Here is a 19,974-nt window from a genome sequence, read left to right on the forward strand (position 1 = left end):
ATATAAGACAAACTATACAATCTGGTCAAACATACAATCTGGCCAAATTGTCAAATATTATAATAAAGAGGGAAAAATTGTCGATCTAAGCGTTGCGAATTGCGAGCTGTATTTATCTGTGGAACGGAGTCAAACTAAATGTAATGTCCCAACAATTCCAAGTGCTTATCAGGGTTGTGGGTCCCAAGTTCAAATAACATTTTTAAAGGTTTAGAACTAGATTCATGTGGATGCCCTCGAGAAACCCTAAGGAGCCCTTCCCTTCTCTGAGTCAGTGCTTCTCAAATTGGTGTCAGGGGACGGGGACCCCAAGACGTCCTTGAGCTTGAGGGGGTCCCTATAGGAACCATAGACCTTTACAGATCAATAACTGTGTGCAAATGTGAATATAAGATTCCTCCAGAAAAACTCCATTTAGTTTAATTACATTCGTATCTAGGAAGCTCTGCGAAAAAGGCTAACCTCGCGTCACAGAAAAAGGCAGTCCCGCTTTAATAGTGGAGCAGATTACTGAAACGATCGTTCACTTGATGGTACAAGCACCAAATTTGGCACACAAGTGCTTCAGAACCTACTCTCTCAGAAATGTACGTTGTCCACTTGAAAAAACTAAATGGCCACCATTTTTCAAGATGGCCGCCTTTCAAAATGGTTTTAAACAGTGTTTGAACTATAGTTTGATTGAATAATCCTATTGTGATGGCCTATACATCGAAATGTATGTTTCTGAGTATGAGAAATCCAATTCTGCATTTAGCAAATCAAAATTATTGAATATTATGATGATACAATGGGAATTAAACAAAAAGATGGGGCAGATTAAGTCAATATTCCATAAGAATCTTTCACTTGGTGGTACAAGCACCACATTTGGCACACATGATGTCCAGGATGTACTTTCTATGAAAAGCACGTTATCCAGCTGAAAATCCAAGATGGCTGCCAGTTTTCAAGATGGCCACCTCGTCAAATGCAAAAAAACAAAACAACAAAAAGGTTTTCGAAGTAAAATTGTGTTAATGATCCAAACATCAACATGAATGTATTCTGATTGTAAGAACTCAATGGTGTTGGAATTGAATTCCAATATGGCCGCCAGTTTGCAAGATGCAGCTATTACGTGACTCAAATTAGCATTTTCGGAAGCTGTCTGATCATAGATATTGTTGAAGGGCAACATCATTCATTGATCATGCATTGAAATGCTGTGGTCAAGCTCTATTGGTTTGTATTTTTTTTTATTATATAAGAGTGATGTCAAAGCACAACCAGGAACACACTGGTGACATCACTGCTGTTAGACTCAGCATGGGGTTCAGTGCTGTAGTTGTGGTTTACTAACTGTTGTAGTGTACTCACTGTAGTTTGTTGTATTCTTTAGTGTCCTAATGCTAATTAGCCCCTGTATATATCTCCACTAGAAGTTTAGTTAGTTGTAGTATTGTAGTTAGATAGCCGCACCTGAATTGACAAGATGTGCCACCGTGGGAGAGCTGAGACAAGGGTAACGGAACTTCAGTTACCTGGATGGTGTACAGATCGCACAGGACTTAAATGGAACTGGATGAACGGTCGTGCTATAGGTGTAGGGCACCAGATGCTTGAACCTAGATCAAGGTTCAAGGTTGGACTTTATTGTTACTTTATTGTTACTGTCCTGTACACATAAGAGTAAAACCTATTTTAGTTTGGCTTCCTTACAGACAATGCAGCGGCATAGATGGCAAACAACAAAAAACACAGCAAGCACAGCAAACAAAGGGATAGAATAAAGAGTGCTAGAAAAATAGTAACATATACATGTGCATGTTTTCCCTGTAGTAGCAAAGTTAGGTAAACTTTCGCCCCGGTTCTTATCAGTTCGTTCATGTATCTGATTGTTTGGGGAAAGAAGCTTATTTGCAGTCTATTTCCAGTGGCTTTGAGACTGAAAACGTTTTCCATGTGGCAGCATCCGCAAGCATCTCTGCGGTTGGGATGCCTTGGGTCCCTCATAAGTCCACGAGCTTTGCTGACACAACAATCGTCATACAGGGCATTTGCATGTCCGAAATCAACCGTTATCAGCACCTTGGAATACGGCCAATATGGCCATACTGGCATACTCACCCTTGGCTGAACGTGTCATTTCCAACTCTATTGTCAGCGCATGGAAACTACTATACTATCCTCTGCCTATCGGGACGTAACTCGGACGGTGCTGAGTCGGGTCTGGTGGCCGTCGCAACGCTCGGCACGTTGTCTCACGTGGCTCAAGGCCACCAGACACAGCGCGCCTCCGTCATTGACATCAGTGACACAAAAATACCATTATCACCCGTCACAATAGGTGATAATGACATACTGAAACAGTGAGTATGCCAGTATGGCCATATTGGCCGTATAAAGGTGCTGATAACGGAGGATTTCGCCTATCCAATACAGAGATAACGGTCAAATGGGGTGGAAATACGGGGAGACTTCAACTCCTCTTTCGTATCTGTTTGACACACTTCCTCCAATCAGTTTTAGTAGCGGAACATCTTGTGTTATACGGTTAAAGGCTGAGGGCTATATCCTTTTACCACCCAACTGTACAAAACATCAAAGCACATTGAAATATGGGATGCATCTAGGTTCAAGCATCTGGTGCCCTACACCTAGCCCGACCATTCATCCAGTGAAAGTCCTGTGCGATCTGTACACCATCCAGGTAACTGAATCCCTGTTACCCTTGTCTCAGCTCTCCCATGCTGACACATCCTGTCAATTCAGGTGCGGCTATCAACTACAATGCTACAACTAACTAAACTTCTAGTTGAGATATACACAGGGGCTTATTAGATAGCATTTAGGACACTAAAGTATACTACAAACTACAGTGAGTACACCACTACAACAGTTAGTAAACCACAACTACAGCTAGTACGCTACAAGCATACACTGAACCCCATGCTGAGTCTCACAGCAGTGATGTCACCAGTGTGTCCTGGTTGTGCTTTGACATAACTCTTATATACAAAATTACAAACCAATAGAGCTTGATCACAGCATTTCAATGAATGATGTTGCCCTTCAACAATATCGGTGATCAGACAGCTTCCAAAAACGCTAATTTTGAGTTGCGTAATAGCCGCCATCTTGAAAACTGCCGGCCATACTGGAATTAAATAATTGACACCAGTGAGTTCTTCCAGTCAGAATACATTCATTTTGATGTTTGGATCAATGTGTGGATCACACATTTCTGTTCATTAAAGTTATACGTATTTATTTGACGAGGTGGCCATCTTGAAAACTGGTGGCCATCTTGGATTTTCAGATGGATAACGTACTTTTCTTAGAAAGTACATCCTGGACATCATTTGTGCCAAATCTGGTGCTTGTACCACCAAGTGAAGGATTATTATGGAATATGGACTTAATATTCCCCACTTTATCGTTTAATTCCCATTGTATCATCATAATATTAAATAGTTTTGATGTTCTAAATGCAGAATTGGATTTATCATACTCAGAAACATATATTTCGATGTATAGGCCATCAAAATAGGATTTTATAGCTCAATATAGCTCAAACACGGTTTAAAATGACCTCGAATGGCGGCCATCTTGAAAAATGGTGTCCATTTTGTTTTTTTCAAGTGGACAACGTACTTTTCTGAGAGAGTAGGTTCCGAAGCACTTGTGTGCCAATTTTTGTGCTTGTACCATCAAGTGAACGATTCTTATGATATATTGACTTAATCTGCTCCACTATAAACGACGCCTTCTGGTTCTGATGTTGCATCAGATTGATATCCGGGAAACGTCACATCATCATCCCTGATTCCACATCCCAGCTCACTCACTCAGCCGGCCGGCTCGCTCGTGGTAGAAACAGACAGCAACAACACATTGATTCATTCATCTGAGTTAACACAACCACATTGTTCTTCTAATGGCAGAAGGCGGTGTGGCGGATAAAATGAGCGAAATGCAAGTGGACGAAGGCAAAAAGGTTGTACTGCATGTAAACTAACTAACTAAAGGTTTAACTGATAGCATGTCGTGCTAGCTGTAGCAGCAGTGTGCTTCACTGTCATCGATAGTGACGCGTACGTGAGGCTAGCTATCTACTTCACTTGTTCAACTCAAGGTTTACACTTACAGTAGCCCTGAAACATGACTGTCATCATATGACAAAAGTACGAGCGTCATGTGAACCATGGCTAGGTTTACAGTAGCCCTGAAACATGACTGTCATAAGGCGTCATGTGAACCATGGCTAGGTTTACAGCAGGTGTAAAAACAAAGCTGGGTGAACTTTTTATCGTGCAAGATCCATTATTGCTGTTTCAGCAAATTTGGAAAGAGATGAAGAAAGAAAGAAAGAGACAGACAGACTGAAATCAGGCAGTGGTTAAAAACAGTGGTTGAAAGGCTTGAAGATAGCTGTCTCTTTAGTGTGTGTGTGTGTGTGTGTGTGTGTGTGTGTGTGTGTGTGTGTGTGTGTGTACGTACACGTGTGCATAATGTCTGCTACAGTACATCCAGTATTTGCATACTGGATGTTAATGGGAATGAAGCTGAATTCAATGTTTATTCATTTAGTACATTTCAACTGTGCAAATGAAGTGCTTACACATTATTTACATTTACTATTTACACAAAACATTAAAGGGGCATTCCACTCATTTTCAACATTTTACTATGTCATTAATATACCTTAGAGCTGTTGTGTGGAAATAATAAAAAGTCCCCCCATTCTGTGTTTCCTAGAACTGTAAGTATGAAAAAAATCATTAACATGGTGAAACGCATCTTGATGACATCATCAAGATGTGTTTCACCATGTTAATGATTTTCTTCAGACCTCTAGTTCTAGGAAACACAGAATCGGGGGGACTTTTTTATTATTTCCACACAACAGCTCTAAGGTATATTAATGACATAGTAAAATGTTGAAAATGGGTGGTTTTCCCCTTTAAGGACATTATTCAATTAAAAAAATAATGATTCAGCTTTCATCTAAAAGAAGAGTATGTTCCAGATATGTGGAGATTAAAAAACTGAACGCTGCATCGCCACGTTTATTTTTGGTTAATGGATGTAGCACAAGAGATCATAATTGTATTTTAGCCCAAGGTGTAGCTATAGTATGTAATGTGTGTAGTTCACATCTATTAATGGAAAACAATGTAATAACCTGATACTTGTGGTTTCTGTCAAGGGTGGAGGTGGTAAAGAAGGGGGCAAGAAGAAGGCCAAAGTTGCTACAGGAGACTCTGGTGGCAGGACAGAGGTGAGATGCTAGATCACGTTGTTGGATGCTACAAAGATGCTGCTGTTGGTTTTAAAAGGGCATGCTACTGGCATGGTTTAACATGCCACAAGACTCTAAATGGGTTCTGAGGCTGTGGCAGTGGAACAATACCTATGTATGGTCAGGTAATGGAAAGGACTGTGCACTGTACAATCAAGATAAGAGGCATTACTAAGTGCTTGTTTAGATTGGGAAGTTGTGTCTGCCAACAGAAATTATGAAAAACATGGTAAAATCCTGAGTGTTAAAAGGGGATGAAACCCTAGGCTGTTTTTTGTAGTTTGTTTTCTAACCCTTCTGAGAGTGTACAAATCAAACAACTGGACCTTTACGAATTTGCATACTACACTCAGAGTTGAACAAACACTGAGGATTACATTGTGTACAAACCTCCAATCTACTTTAATGCACCTGCAAGTACAAACCCAAAGAATGGACATGAGCTCTTGTGTGTCTATTGCTGGAAGAGATACATGAGTCGGGCGTGTGGGGTGTGTTTGTATATTGTCTCATACCTATGTCTTGTTACATTCCAGCTGACCCCACCACCTCAGTATATTGAGGGGCGCCTGTCTCTCTACACAACGTTGAAAGCTGAACATGACGCCCTGTTGGCCGAGAGGGCTGCAAATGACGCTCGGCCCATCAAGGTGACCCTGCCTGATGGGAAGGTGGTGGACGGCGAGTCCTGGAAGACCACACCGTACCAGGTGGCATGCGGGATCAGGTTAGTGCTACGGCAGACGTACTTCCCTTTTTCTGTTGTTGTCATTGGTCAGCCCCTTGATGTTGTGGAGCTTAAAGATGGCAGCTGCAGAGATCTTTTTTTTTTTTTAAATAGTATTATTTCTTTGTTAATAAAGCATATGGGAGAGATGGATGATGTGTACATAAATGATAAAGTATAATACAATATAATACTCATAGGAAGACATAAGTATTTGAAGCTGTGAGCAATAATTAAAAAAATAATAATAATAATTAAAATAAAAACAACAAAAACAAAAAAGAGACATGAGTAAGACATCCTTGCCACTACAAAATCTGGTCACAAAGGTATAATATATTCCACACAGTTAGACCAAAACTTTATACATTTCTCATTCTGCAATCTGAGAGAGAAAGTGATCTGTTTCATATTATAAATATAATTTACTATATCTATCCATTCTTTTATGGTGGGGGCCTCAGGAAGCAACCAGTGTGGTGTAAATACTTTTCTACATGCAGATATCAGAATACCGAATAGGTATTCATCAGATCTTCCCGTCTGAAAAATTTGCATGTCCCAAAAATAATGTAGTAAACTCTAGGCCAAATATTGTGTTTATTGATCTCTGAAATTCTGTCCAGAAGGTTGTAATCACTGGACACCCCAAGAAAATATGCCAATGGTTAGCCTCCCGAGACCCCGTTGCCTCCCCATTCGAGAAATGTGCCTTCTGTTTCGGCGTAATGAAGAAACGGACAAGACACTTCCACAAAAATTCCCTCCATACATGAATTAGTACATTTCCATTGGAATTGACATCTCAGACCACTCATTGTTTGATATAATGATGTTGCCTTCTGTTTCCCACTTTTCTTTAATATATTTTGTATCATGTTGTTTTTTTTCCATGAAGCCATCATAAAAATCTGAAATAACACCTTTAGCTAAATTGTTCCGGTATGCATCAATAAATAATCTCACTATTGGATCACCGAAGTCTGTTTTGTTTTTAATATTATGTTCAAAGTGATCTGTAAGTATCTAAAAAAGTCTGATCTATCTAAATTAAATTCTCTCTTCAGTTTTTAAAAACTCTTAAACTTTCCCTTCTTTGTAAGTGGATAGAATGTTTTAATTCCTTTCTGAATCCATGATTTGAACCTACAGTCTAATGTTTTTGGTCTAAAACCTGGATCATACGCACACCACTGAAGTATTTTGAATCTTATCTAATTTATATTAATCTTTTACCATCTTCCAAATTTTTAATTGAGATTCAATCCATGGATTTGTTATATTCTCTAAAGCTCTCCCTAGATTTCTATAACTTAACATTGCATGAATTGTGGGATCCTTCATAATAGAGAGTTCAATATTTTTCCACCTGGCTTGATACATTGGATTGCATACGTTAGTTAAGGGTTTAATTTGGGCTGCATAGAAATCTTTGAAATTGGGTACGGCCATACCTCCATCTTCTTTTTAGTGTGGTTGCCCTAATTTCAATTGCAACGTTTTAAATCTGACTTTTTTCCCCCCCTGCCAAGTAAATCTAGAAATCATTTTATTCAGTTCTGAAATTTGTTTTGAGGAAATCTCTACCGGGAGAGCTTGATTTATAAAAGAAATTGTCTTTGGAACCGGTACTGGTACATGGCACCTTCCTACAATCTCTGAATCCCAGGAGTGTGAGGTCTTCTTCTTTTTACTTTTCAGCCAAGGTCTTGCTGACAACACAGTTATTGCTAAAGTGAACAACTGTGTATGGGACTTGGATAGACCACTGGAGAATGACTGTAGTCTGCAGCTACTCAAGTTTGACGATGAGGAAGCCCAAGCAGTAAGTCTATTCCGCTCCAGCTCTGAGTAACTAACCACTTCAACCCTCTATAGTTAGTAAACTTGACTGGGGTTGGCTCTGTATTTCTTGGACCCCCCACACACACACCAAATCTCTTTACCAAAACTAGACGATATCCAAGCTCACAACAATGATTTCAAGTACAAATGTAAAGGGAGTTGTACACCAGTGCTAGATGCCAACTGAATTTTATAGATCAACATTTTGGCCAATGCTTTCATCTGGGTTCATGCCCCCAGTACTTTCTCAGAATTACACATTATTTATTTGACTTCCTCAGGTATACTGGCACTCTAGTGCCCATATCATGGGTGAAGCCATGGAGCGGGTGTACGGAGGCTGCCTCTGCTACGGTCCACCCATCGAGAGCGGTTTCTACTATGACATGCACCTCGAGGATGAGTAAGTGTGGACAAATGTCTTCAGTGCCTGAGTTGTTGCATCACTTCTCTTTAATGTTTTGTTCGCACTTCAAGGCTTGGAGCAGTCATTCTGGTTATTTTCTTACCAATAATAAGGTAAAATTAGATATAGTTGAGCCTATCTTTCTGGGGGCTCTGGTGGACAAATACAGTACATACATTGCATACTAATTTATTCTCCATTGCACAACGTTGTCACTCACAACGCAAAAGACAACATGTCATACAATGGAGCACAACCAAGTATAACTGAGGCTTTAGCAAGCATGAATATGCCACATTAGTAAGCAACTTTACCACATTATCATTCAACATTTAATTGAAACTGATGTATTTTTTTCTCTCACACTCTTGCAGGCATGTAAGAAGGCTGTAATTAATTCCACACCTTCTGTATTGAAGTGCTAATGTCATGCTTGGGGGGGGGGGGGGGGGGGGGGTGTTGCAAGGTCATTTTGACATTGTTAAGGGACGAATGCCTGCGCTTGAAGGGTTCAGACGGTGTGGCCATAATGGAATTGTGTTACTGGACAAAATGCCTGTACACATGGAAAATTATTTGGTAGAAGGACTGCAACAAACCAACTTAAGTTATAAGCACTTGGTAATTGAATGTGAATGTAGGCTCCAAAAGTTGCCACGGCTTGCGTTGTGGTCTTATCCCCACTTGTCATTGGATAGGTGCGTATCAAGCAATGACTTTCCATGTCTGGAGACCTTGTGCAAGAAGATCATCAAGGAGAAGCAGCCCTTCGAGAGGCTGGAGATTAAGAAGGAGACCCTCCTGGAAATGTTCAAGGTACCCACCCCAAACCACAAAACAAAACAAACGGGTGCAAATGTATATCGAGTGAACGAGTTCTTGTCTAGAAGACCATAAACGTTTCCAAAATAATACTAATCAAAAATAGTTTTATAAGTAATTTCCCCCCTAACATTTAATATTACATTTTATATTTTAAGTCTACTCTATATGTAGATTATGGATATACAGTATAACTTATTTTCCACAAAGTTATGGGCCCAGAGATTTAAATAAAGCATACGTTGCAAAAATGGTAGCCCTAGATATGCATATAATTTATTATTACCTGATAAGAGTAGCAATTATTATTACCTGCATAATGTACGCTATAGCCTACATTATGCAAGCTGTTGGAAAAACCCTGTTTCCTATTTTTTGCCTGCATCCACAAAATAGTTTCAAGTTGAGAGGACACAATTTATTTAGATTTATATCATCATATTGTGCTATTTGTGGGGGTTGTCAGGCTACCAGTTATGTCACTCACTGTATCATGTAGGCCAGTGGTTCCCCAACTTGTGGTGCGCAAGCGCCTTCTAGGGGGTGAGCGACATGAAAAGGCCAATGGTGGTGCTATAGTTTTATTTTAAATATATTAACATATTATACCAACATATGGCAAGTATATGCAGAATATAGCCTATGTTCATCATCACCATCATCATCACCTTTATTTATACTCGGAAATACAGTTGAGGGCAAGCCCTCATTTTCAATGTAGACGAGGTTACAATACACAAAATACAGTCAAAAAACAATACATCAAACAACATTATAAATCAGGATAAATTACAAAAGAACTTTATACAGAACAACCATCAGAAAAATAGATCAATTGAAGCAGGAGCAATCACGGTGAAAAATGTTCTGGAGCATTCCTTTGAACTGACCGAAGAATGGCAGGGAGCTCAGTTTTAAAGAGTTTTGGAGTTCATTCCACGAAGTTGGGCCATTGACAGAAAAAGCTGTCTTGCCCAACTCTGTCTGGGCCTGAGGAACCTTGAGCCTTAAGAAATCACTAGAGCGGGTCTGATAGGTGCTATTGTTCAGTTCCATCATGGAACAAATATAGTCAGGGAGCATATGCTATATGTTGCATATATATATGCCATTCAGGTTAATATATGATGCATATATGTGGATAAACAGGAAATATATGTCTCTATATAGCTTATGCAATTTATATTTCCATGTGGGGGGGGTTTCCAGCTAGGTCGGGAGGTAACAGGGGGTGCATGGCCAAAAAGGTTTGGGAACCGCTGACGTACAGGCCACTGCTATTCACCTGTTGACCACATTTGGGCTGTTAAACAATTCTGTTCTTGATGCTTTTACATAAATAAATAGAAAATGTTACAAATGTGATGACTGCTCATGATTACTTGGCACTGTTAGTCATAAAGAATGACTGGTGTGTTTGTGGGAATTACCTTTTATTCTTTTATTCTAGACTTAACGAGTCACTGTCCAGTTCTGCTGTGCACGGCTTCATTGCTCTGGTCATGGCATCTGGTCACTGTGTGTGTGTCTGTGTGTCAGTCAACATACTTGTCCTGGTGCAATGTCATCTGTTAGTGCTTGGGAAACAGATGCCAGGTGGTTTCAACCATTTTCATATCAAGGCCCGTTATTTATTCAGCATTTGAGCCACGGACCACCATTTGATGAGATTTAGCCTCTCATACCCAAAACTTATTTTGTTGTCGTTGGATAAGATTTTGTTCACAACAGGCAAACGTTGCTCAAAATATCAGTTCTTCTACATTCACCCATTGTGTAGACTTCTTGTAAATTAAGTAATGCAGATTTTAAACAATAATTTAACTCTTAAGAGCACGGGTCCATTTGGTTTCATTTTACGCTCAAGAGTTAAAGATCTATAAGGGTTCATTTGGTTACCAACTCTCCATCATTTAGCTGGGGACCACCTGGAACCGCCTCACTGGTGGTCCCCGGACCATTGGTTGAAAACCACTGGTCTAAAGAAAAAAACGTAACTTGCTTACCACCACATTCTTAAACCTACTCTTGCTTTTCACAGTACAACAAGTTTAAGTGTCGTATTCTGAACGAGAAAGTCACCACCCCTACTACTACGGTTTACAGGTAAGCTGAGTAGCTGACGGTTTGTACATTTTAAGTTTGAATTTCAGTTTGAAATCTAACTAATTTTTATTACCAGATATGTTTGCAAATAATGTCTTGGTGAGGTTGGTGCATTACATGAAGCAATAGAATAGAAACATAGAAAGTTATTTTCAAGTGTTGACGCCAAATATAACAAATTAAATGATATGCAATAATAATATACACTTAGACTATGAACGTAAGTAAGGTATATTGTAATATAGACAGATTAATTAATACTATTATTATTGATCATGTTGAACATGTACACAGAGGGTACTAGTGTTTCTTTTAGCCAACAATATGTTTTTGCAGCAGATATACTGTACAGTAGCTTGTGTAAGTAAAATATGCTGCGTATTCTAGGTGTGGTCCATTGATTGACCTGTGCAGAGGACCTCATGTGAGACACACCGGAAAGATTAAGGTCCTGAAGATCCACAAGGTGACCAGCTAGTGTTGTTTTTTCTTACAAATACAATTGTCATGGGATAAGAGAGCTGAAAGAAAATTAAAAGATAACTATCCTTGAGGCTTGAACCTGTGTGTTATTCCAGAATTCATCCACCTATTGGGAGGGAAAGGCTGACAAGGAAAGCCTCCAGAGACTCTATGGAATCTCCTTCCCTGACTCCAAGATGCTCAAAGACTGGGAAAAGTTCCAGGAGGAGGCAAAGAACAGAGACCATCGTAAACTGGGACGGGTATGGACTACCATGACATTCTGTAGCTACAAAATATGATCATAGCAACTTAAATCATTTGTACACCATGTGCTGTGTTTGTGAATGATGTAAGACTATGTTAAAGTTGAAGATGTAACCCCTCACACAGACATGCGCAAATCACGTTGAACTTGGTCTGGTCCGACGTGCGTTGCGTCGTGCTTGCGGTTAGGGTTAGGTTAGGGTTTGGGGTAGGGTGTCGGACTAATGCCTTCATTACACTTGAATTGTTTGGCTCTCACTCCATCTCTTGAGAGTTCCGTATATGGAGACAACTAGTGCACTGCTGACATTAGGTCAATGTAGAACCCCCATATATGGGTATAAACGAGGGGTATCGTCATTGTGACATGCATCCAGTTGACTGGCATCGTCATCGCGACAAGCACCCAGAGAGACTCCATCACCTTAGGTACGAGACAGGACAACTCAGATATTCTCAGCGATACCTGGTTTTACAACCCAGATATCGTTGTCAGTCTCGGTTACGTTCTCACGACACCACTGCGGCGGGTCCTAACCCAGACAACCAGCTCTAGTTTGAGTAGTATTTCATAACAAGGCTGTGTTTCTCTACTGATGATTAATAGAAAGCCAAATTTGTAGCCATTGGTGTTCTTGTTAGGAATTGTTAGTACTGATATATAAAAGCTAATTTATGCTTAGATTCAAACAAACAATACTATGAATGGAATAGCTTCAGAAAGTACCTCTCTGATTTGCCATTTCTACAGTATCATAACGCCAAAGGTTACATCCCAAGGTTAATGAGAAACTGCTGTTTCACTCACCAACATAACATACATCTTTGTGTATTTCCTCCAGGATCAGGAACTGTTCTTTTTCCATGACCTGAGCCCTGGGAGCTGCTTCTTCCTGCCTAATGGAGCCTTCATTTATAACACCCTGGTGGAGTTCATCAGAGTGAGTCTCATCATACTACTATCATTGCACAAAATCTCTGTCCACGTGTCTGTAGATCATATTTCAAGAACAAAAACAATGGTACACCTAAACAGTTGTAAAGTTGGTGGGTCACTTCAAATATAATGAAGCCAAGTAACTCATAGGTGAGTTCATTATAACAATCAAGTATCTACTCTCTACTGTAGCTTTTGAGGAGGAATTACATTTTAAAGAGATTTTATTTTATTTAAATTTCAACAAATGTATCCTACTCTTGTCAGAGTGAATACAGGAAGAGGGGTTTCCAGGAGGTGGTCACACCCAACGTCTATAACAGCAAGTTATGGCAGACATCCGGCCACTGGGAGCACTACAGTGAGAACATGTTCTCCTTTGAGTCAGAGAAGGAGACCTTTGCCCTCAAACCCATGAACTGCCCCGGTCACTGGTAAATCCTCCTTTCTTTCTAACACATTGTTCAATTCTGTGAAGGCTCTATTTCAAAGCCTTAACCCCATTTAAGATATTTGCACACTTGATGTTTCATCTTCTAATATGTTGCAAACTCGCCCGACTCTGTCCCATTCAGTCTGATGTTTGACCATCGGCCCCGCTCCTGGAGAGAGTTGCCTGTCCGCTTTGCCGACTTTGGAGTCCTACACAGGAATGAGCTGTCAGGAGCCCTGACTGGTCTCACCCGTGTTCGGCGCTTCCAGCAGGACGACGCCCACATCTTCTGCTCCATGGACCAGGTGAGGCCCACAACGTAGTGTTGCGATTGGTTCAACACCATGTCAGATTTTAGCTTTTCAGTTGCTTCATAAACTGCTACTCTCAGCAAACGTAACCAGTTTATAACCTCTCCGGTATATCTTTAACATTACTTCTATGATTTCCTGGCAATAATTTGATATAAAATATATATGAATTGGTTTACGTTTGCACTTTTGGTTCAATTGGCTGTGAAGTCATGTATGTGTACACAGGACAGAGGAAGTTGTCTCACCTAGGGAGACTATAAATGTGACACTTCCGGTGTTTGTAGCATTGATGAAGGCTTGAGGCTGAGGGCCGAAACGCGTACGTTGTTGCTGCTCTGCAGCGTAGTGAGCGTACCATGCCAACTCTTCATTGAATTAAAAGTGCATTAAAACGAGAGTTCCGTGAGTGCTTGTGTTTTCTCTTTTTGAGATTCTTTCTGTTATCCATAATAAAGTAAAGTAAAGTTACTTTACCCAACCTCGCACCCGGTAAAAATGCTCAGAGTTTGAGACGAGTTGGAGTCGTGCGAGCGGAGCTACTACCTTGATGCTAATCATTTGGATCATAAATGTCTTATACATTATTTACAACTGTGTGGGTCCAATAACTGAATGACTGACTGTTTTACAGCAGGTTGTCATTGTCTGTCCTGCCATAAGCTCTGATATGGCAGGAGAGCACCGTCTGGGGCTGCTGGAGTTGCATATTACTTGCTAAATAAGGACTGTCACTAATGTTGACACATGCATTTAGCTTGTCCAAGTGTTTTCTTTTTATCTTTTATTTACCCAGGGTAGTAGCTGAGCACAAATGCTCATTTTCAGCAACGCCCTGCAAATAGAGACACACAGACAGACACACACATTAAAACCTCAGCTCCCAGGGAGCTGACGAGTACAACCACAGTCTTATACTGTTGGCCACTAAGCAGCTCCACTGGAGCAGTTGGGGGTTCAGTGCCTTGCTCAAGGGCACCTCAGTGGTGTTGGGTGAGTGATGACAATCACTTCCAGACCCAGATTTTTCCTGCCCGTCTAGGGAATCGAACTGGCAACCTTTCGGCTCCTCTAACCCTTAGGCCACCGCTGCCCAAAATATCAAATCCATATCAAAATGGCCAACTGGAAAATTGTCAACTCTTTAATAGTCATACTCATACTGTAGTACTTGGCAGTGTGATATTTTTAGTCTGTGTCATGAAGCCCAAAAGAGTCATTGGATTTGTTTTCATCTTTGAAACCAGATTGAGGATGAGATCAAAGGCTGCCTGGACTTCCTGCGGACTGTGTACAATGTGTTTGGATTCACATTCAAACTCAACTTGTCCACGCGACCAGAGAAGTTCCTTGGAGAGCCTGAGCTCTGGGACCAGGCAGAGAAGGTAAGAGGTTTAAAATGCTTCACTCTGAATTGATATGTGCCGTTTCTTAGTCCAGCAACTCTCAGATAGCGACATTTATGGAAAAGCAACACAGTGAGTTTGATGGAGAATACTGCAGCTGTTATATACAAATCACACGTGTGAAGTTAGGGGCGCTCTTATCATCGTACATCAGACACATATGACGTATATTCTCCATTCATTGTCAATGGGAATTTCATCTTTGTGTAGGACGAAAATAGCCGATTTGCTGGTCTACATATGCAAATTCTCCATTCATTGTCAATGGAAATGTAATGTTTGTGTAAGACGAAGATCTACAATAGCTGAATATAGGATGGGCTAGCGCCCCTCAAAAATTACCCCTTGCCCCAATGACAATAATGTAAATTTAATATCTGAATATGAGTCTGAGAAACAACATTTTCAACAAATATTCATATTTCTTTACCTGACAGTTCAAAATTCAAAATCACCATGATAGTTTATTTTCACATCCACAAGCTTTTACCCAGCGTCTGTTCAGTCCCCCTCACTTTGCATTAAGTTTCCAGGCATTTGTGACGGTATTAAAATGCAAAAAAATTATAATAAGCCAAGATAAACAAATCTTTAAAAGGAGATCTTCATCTGCTGACTGTGTTGAGTGAGCTCATCATAGAGCACAACCATCTACAGTTCTAGATAGATACCAATTTGTTTATGTTTACAGAAACTGGAGAACAGCCTGAATGAATTTGGAGAGAAGTGGATTCTCAACCCCGGTGATGGAGCTTTCTATGGACCAAAGGTGAGCAGTAGTGAAGCAATTGCCCATCATTCACACAGCGACCACTTAAGTTTGAACCATACCTCATCAAGTACATGGAGTGTTGATTCCTCTGGAATACAGGACAGCAAGACTAGTTTAATTTAAAGTATGTCATCTTGTTCACTAGATTGACATTCAGATCAACGATGCCATTGGTCGATACCACCAGTGTGCCACTATTCAGCTTGATTTCCAGCTCCCTATCCGATTCGATCTCACCTACGTCAGGTACGTGTGGCTTTAATGACTCTTTATTCACTTCAAGCCTGGTATAATGACACTGACATTGATGCCGTTACAGCAATGGGGATTCTGTTGAAAGATACTGTGTAAAGTCAGCCTATTCACTCTCCTAATACAACGTTGATGTTATCCCCCTCTCATATGTGTGCAGCAGCCATGAAGGGGACGATAAGAAAAGGCCAGTGATTGTCCACAGAGCCATCCTGGGATCATTGGAGAGGATGATTGCCATCCTGACTGAAAACTACGGAGGCAAATGGTTGGTGGAAATGCAGCATACATCATTTACTTTCAGAGTTCTAGATATAAATGACCATACTGGTAGGGATACATCTGATATGTATGAATAAACAAAACTTGCTTAAAATGTTTAATACAAGGCAGTCACCATTTTCTTACGTCTGCATCTGTCTTGCTCAGATGAGATGCCATGTTCATAGAGTCTCAAGCATTACAAGACCAATCGTTGCACATTTCATTTTGACAATGAAAGCCGGAAACTTTGCATTGGTAAATAAACTCACATGGCCTATGTCATGTCATTCCATGTGCTTCATGCTCACCCACCCGTGGATCAGGGGAGTGAGATCTCTGTTGCTGCACTGTAGCGTAGTGGGGAGCGGAACTAGGAAGGATCGGGTTTCCCTCTGCATGCGTTACGCACTGCTGGTGAAACTTCTCACTGTCGGATGAAAACAAGTGGCTTGTGATTATGTAATTTATATCGGAGGAGACATGGTTGTCTACCCCCTTTTCAAGACCAATTTGTAGGGGTCAGCAATGATTACTTGGGGGAATTGGCATAACCACTACAAAAAGAACTGGGGAAAAGATTGAATTACTATACAAACTAAATCCATATGTCCATGATGTATTAACGGGGGCACTAATGATTATCTAACAACATTTCAGGAATGTTCAGTAACTTTTTAATGTCTTAGAAGAAGAAAATCTAAACAAATGCAAAATCTAAGGCTGAAGCTATGAGAAAACATGTCTGGAAATGTGAATAAATAAAACGTACATGTATTTACTCTGGTATGGTCCTTTAATTAAGCATTATTTATAGTCCTTTAATGACTAATTGGGTGTTCAAAGCATTATTTATAATCTCTAAATGTCTTCAAGGTAAAGGAGTAAATGTTTATGCTGGTTCCCAGAGTTTATGCTGGTTCCCAGAGTATACTATCTATTTTGGACGCCATACTGACCAAGTGTTCTTCCTCAGGCCTCTATGGCTCTCACCCCGACAAGTGATGGTTGTGCCAGTGGGACCCACGTGTGAAGAATATGCCCAAAAGGTATTCAGCTCCTAATTGACGAATGCATTGGTTCTTAATGACTACCACTACCATTTATTCTAAAGTTTTTGTCCCGACTCCCTTCCAACGTTGCAGGTCCGGCAGGAATTCCACCTTAGTGGGTTCATGGTAGATGTGGATGTGGACCCTGGCTGCACTCTTAACAAAAAGATACGAAATGCACAGCTGGCCCAGTACAACTTCATCCTGGGTTAGTGCCAATACCTGTCTTGTCTGTCTGTCTTTCCTCCATCTTAAATTAAAGCCTGAATTATACTGTACGCTCACTGAAGTAGCCGATCTACAAGCTAAGCACAACTTCAGACGAGCGACACTATGAATACGAGTATGAATGAAGCGTCATTTTATAATTAAGATGTTTAGATACTTATTTGCATCTCTTCCTCTGGTGTGGTTGCAGTGGTGGGAGAGAAGGAGAAGACGAGTGACACCGTCAACGTGCGCACGAGGGACAACAAAGTTCACGGCGAGCGCAGCGTGAAGGAGTGCATGGAGCGTCTGCAGCAGCTGAAGTCTTGCAGGAGTCGGAACGCTGAAGAGGAGTTCTGAAACGTTCCACGTCGTTGCCAGCAATATCATAAATGTTCTCCTGAAGAAGAAATTATAAAACAAATGCCATACTATTTTTCATTTTACCTTCTATTTCTGCTATTAGTTGTGGTATTATCCTTGGTCAGGTGTACATCAAAGCATTTACTGTAGTTGATTTTGACGTTTGTACTCATTGGTAAAATGTACAAATATTGGTCTTACTTTGTGTTTCACAGAACACTTCTATGATTCAAGAAATATGTTCAGAAAATTCAATAACCATGCTTATTTTCACAGTGCTCTTTTCTGGGAATTAAACAAGGGTTACAATTTTGATAAAAATGTCTTGGACTGTGTGGTTACTCTTACAGAATGTTGTATTTAAGCTGAAAAGTGACTGCAATACTGTTGTAAGCACGCCACAAGGCCATTAAAAGAAATCGTGGTCAATGCCCATGCCGTCAATTACACCCAACAGAAAAACGTCAGCGAGGCCCTTTGATTGTTTTGAATGTAATTCATTGCCTGAACAAATTCCTGCCCATTCTCTTATCTTGGGTGCCAGCATTCTTTCAATCATTTACATACTTAGAGTTCACCCCCTAGTATTGTGGCACTTCTTAGCTATAAAATATGACTTATGCTATACAGGTTTTAGTCCTATTCAAAAGGTGATATTGCTCAGAACAGGTGACGGATTTTTCAATTAATACATTGTATTAAGGTGCCTTTCAAGATCACTCATAGCATCTCTGAGGATAGAATTCTGGATGAGCAGGACATGTGCAGCATTTTGTACAAAACGGGCCACTCCTGAAAACTTTGGAAGGCAATGTTAGCCAATCAGTGTACAATCTGAGAAATCCAACAGACTCGTCTTGATCACATGACTACAGAGATCATGTATTTCTGTAGCCATTTCTTCATACGCCTTTGATGGCAATTGGATGATTTGAGGCATTTTGTTCCAAAAATGTGTTTTGCAAAAATCAACCTGTTGGTGGCGCTATAACAGGCCAAAGTGAAAAGGGTGGGATATATTCCTCAGCCTAGTAAGAAAATGTGTGAAAGATTTCACGTAAATTGCATGCTGCGTTCATGATTTGAGGCTATTGTTCAAAACGGGGCAATCTTGCAAACTGTGAAAGCCAATTATAGCCAATTAGGATGGAATATGAAATATCAGACAGATCCGACTTGAGCACATGACCATAGAGATACTGTGTAACGATTTGTGAGATTTTTGGACAGAATCTGGAGGAGTAATATCAAAAAATGTGTTTTACAAAAGTCGGCCTCCTGGTGGCGCTATAAAAGGCAGATGCGGAAAATGCAGGTCAAAGGTTTGTCCTTGGCCTCTAGGGAGTGTGCATGCAACGTTTCACGCAGATTGGTGCAGTTTTAGGTAATAAATGTGAAAAGCTGCCTCATGGTGGCGCTATAACAGGCCGTTCTGGAAAATGTGGGGCAGAGGTTCATCGTTGGCATCCAGGGAGTGTGTGTGCAAAGTTTGGCATCGGCCGGGTTAACGGTGCCGGAGATTAGCTGTACACAGACGGACGGAAGGAAGGACGGACGGACACACACACGGACGGACGGACACACGGACGGAGTGCAAAACATACTCTCTCCCCATGCCTTCGGCCTGGTGGAGACAATAAGACATGGCATGAGCCATTAGGGGGTGCTATGTACACAAATATTCACCACCATACTAATCAACTCACTGTAGTCTTAACTCAGGAGGCTCAGTGCCTGATGTGTGGTACAGAAGTTGAACACTCCAATAGGCCAGTGATTGGCCAAATTAAATGTATAAACGTATACACATTTTTATATTTTTCTGACTAATAGGGGAAGTTCTTTGTGCTGATAAAGTAAACTCAAATTGATGTAAACAAATACTTAAATAGTTTTAATAACAGTAGCTAATAATACAACTGTGTATAAGTACAAATTTGAGGTTTTGTTTTTACAGTCCACTACAATTATTTAAAAACGTGTTACTAGAACTACTGTAGATTGATTATTAGGCCCATGACAAAACAAACATTAACCACTTCAGATATATATATATATCGT

General features: G+C 40.4%; 1 protein-coding gene across 2 annotated transcripts; it reads left to right on the forward strand.

Annotated features, from left to right (window-relative positions):
- The first annotated feature begins 3,759 nt into the window (after positions 1 to 3,759).
- tars1 (threonyl-tRNA synthetase 1) lies at positions 3,760 to 18,237 on the forward strand. 2 transcript variants are annotated; one of them, XM_079517109.1, is made up of 19 exons: positions 3,760 to 3,991; positions 5,192 to 5,263; positions 5,821 to 6,011; positions 7,713 to 7,836; positions 8,138 to 8,259; positions 8,961 to 9,078; positions 11,126 to 11,190; positions 11,578 to 11,656; positions 11,769 to 11,915; positions 12,762 to 12,860; positions 13,124 to 13,290; positions 13,432 to 13,594; positions 14,848 to 14,985; positions 15,698 to 15,775; positions 15,924 to 16,024; positions 16,191 to 16,298; positions 17,268 to 17,340; positions 17,437 to 17,551; positions 17,762 to 18,237. In XM_079517109.1, exons 1-19 carry the CDS (start codon positions 3,920 to 3,922, stop codon positions 17,908 to 17,910), a joined length of 2,181 nt encoding a protein of 726 aa, XP_079373235.1. In that variant the 5' UTR covers positions 3,760 to 3,919; the 3' UTR covers positions 17,911 to 18,237. The 2 variants fall into 2 exon arrangements, with proteins under 2 accessions (XP_079373235.1, XP_079373236.1); XM_079517110.1 differs by having other exon boundaries at positions 3,761 to 3,979.
- Positions 18,238 to 19,974: the final 1,737 nt, after the last annotated feature.

Source organism: Electrona antarctica (genome assembly GCF_951216825.1).
Source record: "Electrona antarctica genome assembly, chromosome: 12".
In the NCBI taxonomy this organism is placed as follows: Eukaryota; Metazoa; Chordata; class Actinopteri; order Myctophiformes; family Myctophidae; genus Electrona; species Electrona antarctica.

Coding starts and splice junctions, on each gene's coding strand:
- tars1 (XM_079517109.1), top strand. CDS start 3,920: ATGGCAGAAGGCGGTGTGGCGGATAAAATGAGCGAAATGCAAGTGGAC. Junction 13,291..13,431: donor ATGAACTGCCCCGGTCACTG/GTAAATCCTCCT, acceptor TGTCCCATTCAG/TCTGATGTTTGACCATCGGC. Junction 17,341..17,436: donor GTGAAGAATATGCCCAAAAG/GTATTCAGCTCC, acceptor CCAACGTTGCAG/GTCCGGCAGGAATTCCACCT.